The sequence below is a fragment of the Pteropus vampyrus genome, unplaced genomic scaffold (genome assembly GCF_000151845.1).
Source record: "Pteropus vampyrus isolate Shadow unplaced genomic scaffold, Pvam_2.0 Scaffold98, whole genome shotgun sequence".
Classification (NCBI taxonomy): domain Eukaryota; kingdom Metazoa; phylum Chordata; class Mammalia; order Chiroptera; family Pteropodidae; genus Pteropus; species Pteropus vampyrus.
This window is the reverse complement of record NW_011888879.1, coordinates 779,395-792,837: the sequence shown is the minus strand read 5'-3', so window position 1 is coordinate 792,837 and position 13,443 is coordinate 779,395. Positions and strand designations below refer to the sequence as shown.

At 39.9% G+C, this 13,443-nt stretch overlaps 1 protein-coding gene and 1 pseudogene across 3 annotated transcripts in view; one reads left to right on the top strand and one right to left on the bottom strand.

The window, feature by feature from the left end:
- The window catches only part of INTS7 (integrator complex subunit 7), a 60,396-nt gene that overhangs the window by 31,892 nt on the left and 15,061 nt on the right, over nt 1-13,443 (top strand). For 2 of the 3 annotated variants that reach the window (XM_023533200.1, XM_011364497.1), the window contains exons 10-13: nt 2,668-2,765; nt 5,174-5,413; nt 6,946-7,083; nt 12,995-13,201. In XM_023533200.1, the coding sequence (XP_023388968.1) occupies nt 2,668-2,765; nt 5,174-5,413; nt 6,946-7,083; nt 12,995-13,201 (683 nt within the window). The remainder of the gene's footprint in view (nt 1-2,667; nt 2,766-5,173; nt 5,414-6,945; nt 7,084-12,994; nt 13,202-13,443) is intronic. The other variant, XM_011364498.2, reaches the window with a different exon arrangement.
- LOC111742673 lies at nt 309-427 on the bottom strand (annotated as a pseudogene).

Here is a 13,443-nt window from a genome sequence, read left to right as displayed (position 1 = left end):
TGGTTTATATCTGTTGTAATTAATATGTATACCCTTCAGCCTCAAAAAGTATCATCACCCTTGGTACGAGAGACAAGTTTGAAATTGATAGGAATTGTGGAAAAATTAGGGGAAAAGAAGCTAGGAATGAGAGACTCTGCTAAGAAGTTGAATAAGCTTTAATCTCCTGATTCTTCTTGCAGCTCATTTATAACTGAGAGCTTCTCCACTATAAATGAAAACATTCACAATATAAACTTTAAATTACAGAATTTCAAGTGTGAATTTATTCATTCATTCATTCATTCATTCATTCATTCATTCATTAATGCCTACAGCACCTGGTATACCTAGGTGGCCACCTATCCAAGTACTAACCAGGCCTGACCCTGCTTAGCTTCCGAGATCAGACGAAGTCGGGCACATTCAGAGTGGCATGGCTGCAGAAGTGTGAATTTAAAAAGTTGCCGCAATCTATAGCTTAGAACTTGAGGTATAAAGCACAGACAAGTGCATAACTAACTAGTTTTATGACCTTGATAGCAAGATGCTTATAATCTTCGGGCTTTGATTTCTTCTATAAAAGTAGGGTGTTGAATCAGTTAATTCTCAAGTCCTTTCCAGCTCTAAAATCATGATTTTTTTGGTAAACCTTTTGAAGGATAACTATATATGCCAGCAATTGAGATAGGAAAAGCAAACCTAAAATTTTTGTTTCTCTTTTTATTCTTTTCTTGAAAGTAAGGTTTTATCTGATAAGAAGCCTGTAATGACATCCATTTGAACTCCCAAGATACAATTTGTAGTTGTTTTGGCTTTTGCACTGTTGCTTAGTCAGTTTTTAATAATATTTTTGTGAGAATGTCTTATTTGATTTCAGGTCCTAATCATTACAAAACTATTAGTTCATACCTATGCTAAGTACCTTGATAAGAGAATGAAATGATGATGTATATTGATAATGAGTTGGGGTACCGGTAAAAATTTTGTTAAAGTTTGTTATTGGAGGTTTTCTCTTGAAAATTAGAAAAATGAAACTATGCACTAACATGCTTTTGAACTATATAATTGAATTACAGTGTGTACTGCTTTTTCTCTGCTTTTTTAGGAAATGTGGGTTCTTCGCCTAGATCCTCTGATTTAGTCAAATTAGCCCAAGAGTGCTGTTACCATAATAACAGGGGCATTGCAGCTCATGGAGTCAGAGTACTAACTAATATAACTGTTTCTTGTCAAGAAAAAGGTAAGTGATCAGGATTGATGTTATGTATAAACTTTTAAATTGGAGCTTGGGCAGATTTCTATTTTTGGTTTTCTAATCCCTTATTATTTTTAGCCAGTGTGCTTTGATCTACTAGTTGCCTCCTTCTGAAGTGTTCTTACAGCAAGTTTTCTTAAGACTACTTAATTCTTTGAGAAATTTTTTAAAATATGAGGACCTTGGGATTGGGGTTGTGGAATTGAAAGGTTTTGTAGAGCATTGCCCATTTCCTCCCCCTGTTTACCTTCGTATATATGGTGCTGTGGATAGGGACTGCTTAAGATTCTACCGCTGATATAAGGCAATTTGTTTACCTGTACAAAAACCTAGAAAATTTAGGGAAAAATAGCATAAAGTTATCGAGGGCCTTAAATGACAAACTGTTTCACCTGGGGGCAAGTAAATTAACAGAACTGTGTGGATTAAATTTTCATAGAATTTATCTCTAGATATCTAGAACATTAAACTGATTTGCATAAAGAAGGGCATTCATAAAAAGAATGCATATTTGTATTTCTAACATTTTTTGACCTGAAGGCTTGGAGAAGCTCAGGCTGGTGTTAAACAAGAAGTGCTTAGCGGTCCCTCTTATCCCCACTAGCCTTCAGCACTTCCCGTTCCTAGTACTTATTTTTTTCTAGCACCTTCACTAGCCTTTATACTGTTCGCCAAGACCCTATACTAACTCAGGAGACATTTCTTTTAAGTTGTATGTTGATCCTTATTTGAATAAATAAACCTGTTATATTTTTGACATAGTAATGAGTATTTTCTATCATGTAACATAGAAAATTGCTGTATGTTCTCAGCGCTGGCATATATTAATTTAAATAAGGTTAACTAATATATTCAGAACTTTCTAGGACCTCCAGTGAAATTTTAGCCCTCAAATAGTGGGAAAATGCTGAAATACTGCTATTAGATGAGATATCTAAGGGATTCCTTCTTTATGGTCCGACTTAAAATATTAATATGATTATGTGGAGGCCTCATTACTTCCTAAAAGTGGTTCAGCTTTCATTAGAAACTGGAAATTGTAGCATTCCAGGTGAAAATGGACGTGCGTTATTTATGTCTGATTAGAAAGATTAGCACATACTACATGGTTTGCTGTTCCTGGTATTTTCCTCAGCTGAGCTGGTGATAGTGTCTCAGTTATGTTTTATTTAAACCTTTGTAGCTTTAGCCACACATCGATTGAATGTATATTTTTGTAATCTTCAACAAAGTAGTGGAAATACACAAGTTTGAAGATAGCCTTAACATTTCAGAAGTAATGCCAGAAATACTTTTTCAGGAAGGTTAGCTTTACTCATTGAGACGTTTCCTATATCTTAGACTCCCTAATGGTTTTTTTGTGGGTGTGCGGGTGTGTGTATTTATCCTTCTCTGCTTGACCACTGTAAAACATAGTGTTTTTCCTCTAGACCTTTTGGCACTGGAACAAGATGCTGTTTTTGGCCTGGAAGCCCTTCTGATACTTTGTAGTCAAGACGATAGTCCAGGTGCTCAAGCCACTTTAAAGGTGAAAACATTTATTTTAATACAATGCCTGTCTTCATTGCCTACACTAGGAGTTTGCAGTCTCTCATTAAAGGGTCTGATAGTATTTGAAGTTTTGCAGGTTATACACTCTTTGTAGCAGCTACTCAGTTCTACCTTTGTAGGACAAAAGAGCTATGGACAATATGTAAAGAAAGGGTGAGGGAGTGGCTGGGTTCCAGTAAAACTTTATTTAGAAGAAACAGAGAGGATTTGGCCCAGTGGCAGTAGTTTATCACTTCCTGGCTTAAACAAACATTTGCCTTTGGTCTTCACCTTCAAAACTGGCATTTTGACGGTTGGTGTTCCAAAAGATAGACAACATAATAATTTGAGCTTTGGCCCATTTTGCCATCAATTGACAGTATTTATTAAGTTTTAGTAAATAGTGGTCCTAGACAACATGCAGCAAAGTTAAATAGGCAGAGCTTCTGCACCCTTGGAAGTTTATAATCTGAGATGACACTGATAAGATCGCAAAAGCCTGATGAAATAACTACAGCCAGACTCTGTGTTATAGGTGTGTATTAATTTCCTGAGAGTAGAAGTCCTAGTTTTTAAGCCAAGTGATAATTGTAAAAAATATCACTTTCATTTAATTATAGAAATTATCTTTGAGATAGTTAAGATTTTTAAAATGCGAAATGGTCTGCTCTTATTGGAGTGAAACATGACATACAATATGTGATGGTACAAACTTAATAATTCTAAAAAGCAGGGAGAATAGAAGTAAAAGGCTATTAGGTATACATTGGAGAGTGTAAGAATTTTGATGTCCAAAATGGGAGGGAATATAGCATGTTTAGAAAAGGTAATGGCGTGGTCATAGTAATGAACAATAAAGGTATTAGTACCATTAAATAAAAGCTGATAATGCAGAGGTGTTCAATGTGTTCACTGAACATGTGTTCAGCAAATGATTTATCTGCAGAATCCTTTTGGAACCACAATATGTTTATTTAAAATTTTTTTTAAAAAAGAAAGAAGCAAACCAAATTATTTTCCTCCCATATGTGGGTGTCAGTAAAACACTAGAGTCCACACAGTGAGGTATACATAACACAGGTGATCGAGAAACGTCACTATATTAAAGTACCTCTCCATTTAGAGGATATGACAGTGATATAAGAGCCTGTGATACCAAGTTCTCTGATAGTACAGACGAAAGTGCAATTCTAATGAGAGAACAGAGTTGGGAGTGATTAATTTTAACTAAGGATATTAGGGAAGACTTAAACAAGTAGATGCCTCATGAGTTGAGCCCTGAAAGATGGGATAGAATTTCAGTGTTTGAGGAAATAGTGAGCAGTGAGAATTTCAGTGTTTTAGTGTTTGAAGGCTTGTATACACATTTTTTTTCAATCTTTACAGTAACTCCATATAGTGAAATTTGTCCTCCTTTTATACTCATGAGGAAATTAAGACTCAGATAAAATAACTTTTCAAAGATACTTAGTTAATAAAGGGCAAGCTGACCTTCATCTTTGGGTCTATCAGACTTTAAAGCTTATTACATCTTAACACCACACTGAGAACTACATGGTTTAAGTGTAAGGGAGGGATTAAAGGGCTCATCTTTTCAAGAGATTTAGAATTAGGAAGGGATTTATGTTGTGGTAGAGAATGGTAAGGAGCTAAAGAGGTAGGTGTAAGAGATTTGACAAAAGATTTTTTAAACAAGGAAAGAAAGAAAAACATCTAGACTTAGCAATCAGTTGGCTATTAACAGTGAAAGGACTCCTGGATATCTAATTTTGGTGGCTGAGATATTACTGATGCTATTAACTGGGCTGAATAGAATCTCTAAAGCCAATTGGTTTTTGCTTTCAGTTGAGAAATAAGAGAAAAAATTAGAAGTCTCTTCCCTGTGGCACCTTTCTTAAATTGTGAACTCTTGGTAACCCAAATGTGTGTGCACACAGGCATACGCAGAGTTAATCCATTAAGTTTGGGATGGGTAGGGCCCAGGAATCTATATTTTTATTAGCATCTTGGGAGATGATAGAATAAGTAAGTTTGCAAACCACATTTTCAAAGCAGTTCTTAAAAAGTAATGAAAGTACAGTAATGATGACTTTTAGCTTGCCATATATTTCGCCTCTTAGAATTATTCCTTATGATTTTCATCTCGTCTTTTTTTTTAATAGTCTTAGATCAAAATGAGTGGTTAATGTTCAGTCCTGACTTGTTATTAAGTTTTAAACATGGCACGCTTTGCAGATACTAAAATGGGATTCATTATGTCATACGTTTCTTATGAAGAAAAATGTTATGTCTACAAAAAAAACCTTTTCTTCGATTTTTCCCAGTAACTTATACAAGGTTCTTTAAAGTTTCACTTAATACCTTCAGTGAAGGTTATAACTGATCCATTTCCTTTTCACTGTGCAGATTGCTCTGAACTGTATGGTGAAGCTGGCCAAGGGCAGACCCCATCTTAGCCAGTCAGTGGTTGAGACCTTGTTGACTCAGTTGCACAGTGCTCAGGATGCTGCCCGGATCCTGATGTGCCATTGCCTGGCTGCCATTGCCATGCAGCTGCCGGTGCTGGGTGATGGAATGCTGGGTGACCTCGTGGAACTCTACAAGGTGATTGGACGATCAGCCACAGACAAGCAGCAGGAACTTCTGGTAAAGAGCCACTTTTTGATCCTGCCGTGGATGGATGAATAGGGTCTGATCTATGAGAATTACTTCAAGAAGTTAACATTACTGTTTGACTTTACTTAAAAAGCAAAACAACAAGTTAAAGTTAATTATCCGAGACCAAGGGTATGCCAAAGTTAAAATAGAATTGGAACCGTAAGCTTTTTACTATTTCCACTTTTGATTTAGAAAGCCCTATTTAGTTCAGATCTAAAACTTCTTTCTTCCTAAGCCCTATCAAGTCATCTTAGTATAACCAAAGCCTTCCATCTGATATTTTTGTTTTATTGCAAAGAACAAAATGAAATAGATTTTTTCTTTTTTTATACAGAGCAGATAAATACGATCTGAACCCCTTTTTGTGCTTCCAAAAATATAAGTTAAAGACCTAATAATGACAGTGACCATAAATTAGCCCAGATTCCTCTTTTCCAATCGAGGACCTCTTTGGCTATTTAGGATCCACTTTAGGTTTCAATATAGGCCTGGGATTGGGAAAGGTGCATGCTTAGAAAGAAACAGAAGACATGGAAGCATTTTAATAATGTTTAGTTGAAAGTTCTCCAAGGCTGAGAGGAGGCTACATTCTAAACAGGCATAAATTAGATGGAAGCCTTAAGTTGGCGCCTCCATATTGTTTCTGGTCAGCTGAGTTTAGGGCTTGAGAAAAAGCTTAATGAAATTACTTACTCAAGCCTGTTTTATATTTAATCCTCCAGGGGGAGCTGTATAAAAGGTTGTCCCATCTCATCTTTTTCTATCAGGAAAGGGTTACTCTGCTGACCAAGTGGCAGTGGTCATGGAAATGACATCATACTGTTATCACAATATGTATGGACCTTTGTCTGTATCAGCTTTGGAATGCTAAGAAGCAGTTAGCCAAGTTTATTTTTTATTGAAGCAGCATTTTCAACTAATGTACTTTATCCCTTTTTTGTTAGTACTACTTTAAGGCAATTTTAAATTATGAAACATAATATTCAAAAAATGTAAAGAATAATACAGTGAAAACTTTTGTATTCATCACTTAGCTTAAAAAAACATATTACTAGTGCAGTTGAATTGTACCTCCCTGTATAACTCCCTTCTCCCAGAGTAACCACTATTCCGAATTTGGTGTTTACCATTCCCATGCCTGTTATACATTTACCACCTTAGTATGTAGCCTAAGTAAAATGCTATGTTTTTTGTGTATTTTTAACTTTACATAAGTGCTATCAGTAAATATACCTCTAGTTTATCCATTTTAGTGCTGTATAGTATTTCATTGTGTGTTTTTATCATTACTTATCCACATTTATGACCATTGTTTCCAATTATTTGCTATTATAAACAATGCCCTGAGCAGTGGAATATATTACTTAATGACTTCAAGGTAAAAAATTAAATGTCAAAGGAAAGCAAATTTTGTTCTTTTTTAATGAGCTCTAATTAGTTTTTCTCCCTTTTGGTTAAAGTTATGACATTAGATAGAAATACATGACTTTTTGATCGCCTTACTTTTTGCTCAATGTTAGGTGAGTTTGGCCACTGTGATTTTTGTCGCCAGTCAGAAAGCACTCTCTCCTGAGGTAAAGGCAGTAATTAAACAGCAGCTCGAAAGTGTCTCCAATGGGTGGACTGTGTACCGAATCGCCAGACAGGCATCCAGAATGGTACGTGGGATCCTTCTGTGTGAAGTGGGTTGGTAAAAATGGCGGGTTACAAACCTTAGATTGTATGATTGTTACTCCTAGTTAAAACTGAATATAAAGATGGAAGAACTTCTTAGTCACAGTATTGAAAGATGATGAAAGAAAGGACCTCATTTTTAACTTTTCTCGTTACAGAATGACATATATGTTGTTATTGGGAAGTGGCACAGTAATTCTAAAATCTGAGCTCTTTGTATGTGTAGGTTGTTCGCACTACTTTCGTTTTACCCAGTACTCTCATAACCACCGCTGCCTCCCACCCATCGTGTTCATCCCCCTTTATCAGTACACCACATCCTTACACCTCTCTCCAAGCTTATCATTCTTATGTGGAAACGGGAAAGTTTTAGTATTCTGCTTCCTCCTCAGGCGTATGGAATGCCTAACAATTTTCATTAATTTTGTTCGAGAGGAAATACAGAGCTCAGAGAGTATAAAAATCCTTTGGGGTAAGTCCAGAGAGCAAAGTTGGAGAAGCATTATTTCTAGTTGATTGAAGCACATGTTTCAAATGACAGAGGACTGCTATTGACAGGACAGTTCTTTATTATAACCAAGTGTCCCAAGCATCCAAGCATTGTAGGACATTGATCATCGCTGGCCTCTAGGCATTAAATTGCATTTACATTCCTCCCAGCAGCTACCCTCCCCAGTTCTCTCCAGAGGCAGGCACAGTACTCCCAATAGTCACTTGATAGAGCTTACTGGAGTTTTCCCCACTCCACTAAAGAGCTCATACAGAATGTCAGTATTTACTTTGAACTAAAATTCTAGGCTTGGGTTGTTGCATCCGCCAGCCCCCGAAAGACACACGGACCACCAGAAATCAGTGAGTTATAGGAATCACACTCTTTATTCAGCCAGCTGGGTCTGCTGCGGGTACACAGACCCCAAATTAAGCAGCCCTGAAATGTAGAGGTACATGGTTTTTAAGCCCTAAATCCCATTCCTCATTCTGTCTTAAACACAAAGATCTATTTTTCTCCTATTCACTACCTGTGGGTGTGTAAGGTCGGGTGTGTAAGCGGGGGTACAGAAGCAGAAAGCTTATTGTTAGAATGTTATATTCCCATGGGTGATAGCCTATGTTCCCATGGGCGATAGCCAAGCAGTAATTTTCCAGCCAGCACATTCCCCACTGGCCTTAGCAGAAAATCAAATCCTTGATTCTTCATATGGAATTCGCTCATAGCCTCTATTTTGTAATACTAAAAGTCTAATAGAATTAATTCTTTTTCTTATATATGTAAACAAGAAATTAAGAAAACATGGGCCAAAAGTTAACAAAAAGAGGAGGATGATTAAAGGTCCAGCTACAGCAGATAGAAGAGTTGTTAGCCATGGTGACCAATTGAACATCTTATGAAACCAGTTATTTGATTCTAGTCTCTGTTTTTCCCTAGCATCCAAATTTTTCTGTACTAGTCTTAAGCTTTTTCTAATTATTCCAGAGTTATTGGCATAGAAGCAACATGTTTCACCTAGAGCCATACATAATCTGTCTTGTTCTAAGAATAATAAATTTAAACCTCTTCTATTTTGGAGGACGGCTTCTGTTAGTGAATCGACTTGAAGTTCTAGCCTGCTGAGCTCAGTTAAATTTAAGGGAGCTCCTACCCCGACATAGTAAGGGGTTTTTTGGGTTTAGGCACAACCCGCAATCTTGTCCCATGTCTAGGGTGGTGTTATTTGAGACCTTGTGTATTGTCATTAGCAAAGTTATTAATGCTCCTTCTGATTTTGGTTGTGGCTAGTCGAATGCCTGGGCTAAAGAGGAAAAAAGGAAGAAACAAAGGGTTATACTTATGTATACTTCAGTCTTAGTCTTAATGGCCTGTCTTCCTGAGCTGTCCACTCTCGTGCTGCCTTCACATGGGAGAGATGAATCCATGATGGGATGCCGTCTACTTTAACTGCAGTGGGCATCGTCAGGTAGACAGTGAAGGGTCCTTTCCATTTGGGTTCTAGTCCCTTGGAAGTGAACTTCTGGATCCACACAGAGTCCCCAGGCTGAAACTGATGGGGAAGTCTGTCCCCTGGGGCTGAGTGGGCAGCACGAACCCAGGACCAAATCTCCTTCTGTACACGTTGAAGGGCCTATAAAGATTTAAGTAAGACAAGGTTACATAGTTCTGCCTTTTTCTCATCTTCTATTCTAGGTACTAAAGGTGGGGGTTTTCCAAAGAAAATTTCAAATAGAGTGAATCCATTAATATACAGAGTACACCTGGCTCGGAGAAGAGCAAAGGGGAGAAGTTCTACCCAGGTCCCACCAGTTTCTAATCCTAACTTGACTAATGTCTCTTTTAGGGTCTGATTCATTCGCTCTTCTTGGCCTGAACTTTGGGGCTGGTAGGCGCAGTGGAGTTTCCATTGCAAATTTAGGTAGCTAGCCAATTGTTGTGATACCTTTGCTACGAAGGCTGGCCCATTATCTGACCCTAAAGTTCCAGGGAGACTAAATTGAGGGGGGATTTCTTCTAGTAGTTTCTTAGTAACTACTAAGGCAGTCTCTTTCCTGGTAGGGAAGGCCTCTACCTATCCTGAAAAAGTGTCTATAAAAGCAAGTAAATATTTGTAGCCCCCCACAGTCGGAGTTACCTCAGTGAAATCTACTTCCCAGTGGTCCCCCGGATAAGTTTCTCTTTCCTTATGCCTAGGTTTTTCTGTCTTTCCCTTTTTTGGGCACAAGCCGGGCATCGTGAGGCAATCTCTTCTGCAATTCTTCTCCCTTCTAACAAGTGAAAGTAGGGGATCTAAAGCTTGGAGCATCTTAGTTTGCCCTAGGTTTGTGGTCTAGTGTAGTTGGTGGAGGTGAGTCCTTCCAAGGGCCATGAGAGCCCGGTTTTTCTATCTGGGTTTGTCCACCATCCCTGTTGGTTCCTAGTGGCTCCCTTATCTTGAAAATATATGTTCTTCTTCCGCCGTATAGGTCGGAGACGGAGGCAGTTCTGGGTAAGGGACAACAGTCAGTAGATGTGGTGAGGGCCCCATTGGCCTTGTGGCTGCTGTTCTTGTCTCTGCATTGGCTCGTCGGTTTCCCTCAGCCTCAGGACTATTTTCTTTTTGATGTCCTTTACAAAGAACAATAGCAAGAGTCTTAGGTATCTATATGGCTTCAAGTAAGGCTGAGATCTCTCCCTTGTTCTTGATGTCCTTCCCAGCTGAAGTCAGAAGCCCTCTTTCCTTTTAGATGGCTCCGTTTACATGTGTAGTGGCAAAGGCATATCGGCTGTCAGTGTATGTTATGACTGCCTTATCCTTTCCCCATCTTACTGCCTTAGTGAGGGCGATGAGTTCTGCCTTTTGGGCAGAAGTCTTATGGGGAAGAGCTTGTGACCAGATGGTGCCAGTTAGAGTTACAATCAGTGCCCCAGCATACCTCCTTCCTTCCTGCATGAAGCTGCTCCCGTCCGTGAACAGAACTTCATTGGCCTCAGGCAGAGGGGAGTCTTTGAGGTCTGGCTGCAAGGAACACACAGCGTCAGTGAAATCTGTGTAGTCATGAAGTGGGGTCTTGGGGGTCTGGATCTGGCAACGGATTGGCTGGGTTGATAACAGTAGTTTTGGATTTTAGCCATACGTTTGGGGTCATCCGGTGCCTCCCTGTTGTTGAACACCTTCTGGGCTATCTCAACAAGTTGAGACAGGTTCATTCCTGTAAATCCTTTTCATTTTTGCAATTTACGCCAGATATCAGGGGCTGCCTGAGTAGCAAAGGCTATATTAATTGCCTGCTGGTTCTCAGGGGCCTCAGGATCAATGAGGGTGTATACCCAGTACACCTCATTTAAGAAAAGCTCCAGGAGATTCCTGAGGTCCCTGTATAACTTCAGTTACCTTAGAAAGGTTAGTTGGCTGGCAAGCAGCCACCCTAATTCCCCCAATTAGAATCTGGTCGTACCGATCTAATGCCATTCTCCCTGCCTGAGAATTGTGTCCCCAGTCTGGGCGGATGGAGGGAAATTTCTCCTCAGTCTGTTCCTGTGTTTCCTCAACTCCCCTCCCTCCCGCAGCTATCTTTTGTGTTTCAGTCTAAATGCGTCCACGTTCTTCCGCGGTAAAGACGGTAACTAAAAGCTGTTGACAATCGTCCCAAGTGGGCCAGTGAGTCTGAAAGACACTTTCTAAGAGTCCTATTAATGCCTGGGGTTTCTCAGAGAAAGGCGGATTCTGTGCCTTCCAGTTGTTCAGGTCACTAGTCGAGAAAGGCACGTAAACCATAAAGGGCCTGTCAGTGTGATGCCCCTGGGGTGGTGCTTCTCGCCAGAGAGAACGGCCAGGGTAGTGGTATTGGCCGGTGCCCCGCCCAGAGCAGGAGCAGGAGGCCCCTAAGGGTTACCTGCGCGCGCCTGGGGAGGTGAGGTGGTGCTATTGGGCCTGTGTTGTCCTGGATTATAGGGTGGGGGAAAGTCACTGTCCTCCGGTGGAGATTTCGGGGTACCCACAACTAAAACTCGCACTCCTAGAGAGAGAGCACACCGGTGGAGCCAAGGAGGGGGGTTCTGAACAAGATTTAACCATTGATCAATGTAGGGAAACTGATCAGGATGTCCCAGGTCTCCTGTGACAATCTTCCAAACGTTCCTCTTTAGACCCTTGTCAAAGGAGCCCTCTGGAGACCAGTTTACACCAAAAGACGGCCACTCGACTTCACACAATGTTCTTAGTCTGCCTGGAGAAAACTTTATGCCATAATCAGCTCCCTCTACAAACCCTTCTTTGAAATGTCAGAGAAGACACCCCAAGGGTTTCTCCTGTGAACTCAAGACTCCCCCCATCACTTGCGCAGAAAACACAAAACAGACACTCAGACAAGAACAATTACCGGAGTGTAGGACCCAAAGAAGTCCGCCACCTACAACATAGATAAGACCAAAGACAATAGACAAAACCGGAAAACAGGGCACAGGAGGTGGCGTCCCGCGGCCTGGCCATGGTCTAGGAGATATGACTGTGTCCAGTCTCTCCACTGACCGGTCAACAGAAACAGGAAGGTACTTTTTATCCAGACACCAAGGCCTCAGAGATTCTAGATTCCTGTTGGGACTAGGAGTAAAGAGCGCGTCCTAAAAGTTGCATCCCTGACGATTGTACTGACCCGTCACAGCATTCAAGGGCCCTGGAAGTCTCAGGTTGGCCACCCCTTTGAATCCATAACAGGGACAGCAACCGCTTCGGAGGCCGGTCTGGTCTTAGATCCCAGGGCCACTCCCTGAGATCTCGCTGGGGCCTCCAAATATTGTAGCCACCAGCCCCCGAAAGACACACAGACCACCAGAAATCAGTGAGTTATAAGAATCACACTCTTTATTCAGCCAGCTGGGTCTGCCACGGGTACACAGACCCCAAATTAAGCAGCCCGGAAATGTAGAGGTACAGGGCTTTTAAGCCGTAAATCCCATTCCTCATTCTGTCTTAAACACAAAGGTCTATTTTTCTCCTATTCACTACCTGTCAACCCACAGATCGGGTGTGCAAGTGGGGGTACAGAAGCAGAAAGCTTATTGTTAGAATGTTATATTCCCATGGGTGATAGCCTATGTTCCCATGGGCGATAGCCTATATTCCCATGGGCCAAGCAGTAATTTTCCAGCCAGCACAGGGTTATAGTTAATTCCATTCATTTTCTCTTCAGAAGTTTTTAGTGAAGAACTGCAGGCATTAGGTTACGTAAAAGCAGCTCAGCATATTTCTCTGAGGAAATACTTAGACTGAGTCTCAAAGAATTATATAATACGAGGAATGACTGTTCAAGTTTATCCAGGATTTAGGTTTGTCTTTTAGCTGCTACATCAACTAATTCTTTTTCTTTCTTCTTTTTCTTTCTTTTTCTTTTCTTTCCTTTTCTTTTCTTTTTTTTTTTTTCCAGGGTAATCATGACATGGCCAAAGAGCTTTATCAGAGTTTGCTGACTCAGGTTGCCTCAGAACATTTCTACTTCTGGCTGAATAGTTTGAAGGAGTTCTCACATGCAGAACAGTGTCTCACTGGGTTGCAAAAGGAAAATTATAGTTCAGCACTTTCTTGCATTGCTGAGTCTTTAAAATTCTACCACAAAGGGATTGCATCCCTAACGGTAAGTCCTTTTAATTCTCCGTTGGTGATGACGACTTACATGAAAATGATCTCTCTTCTTTTATTATTCTATTTTAATTACATTGAAAAACCTGCTGATACATATTTGGCAATATTAAAGTCATAAATAGGACATGGAAGTAAATCTTTAACCCTTTCCCCACTTTTTAACATTCATAGATTGGTGGAAGTTTATCTTGTTTTTATCAAGTACCAGGAAACACATAAGATTGCTGAATCCAT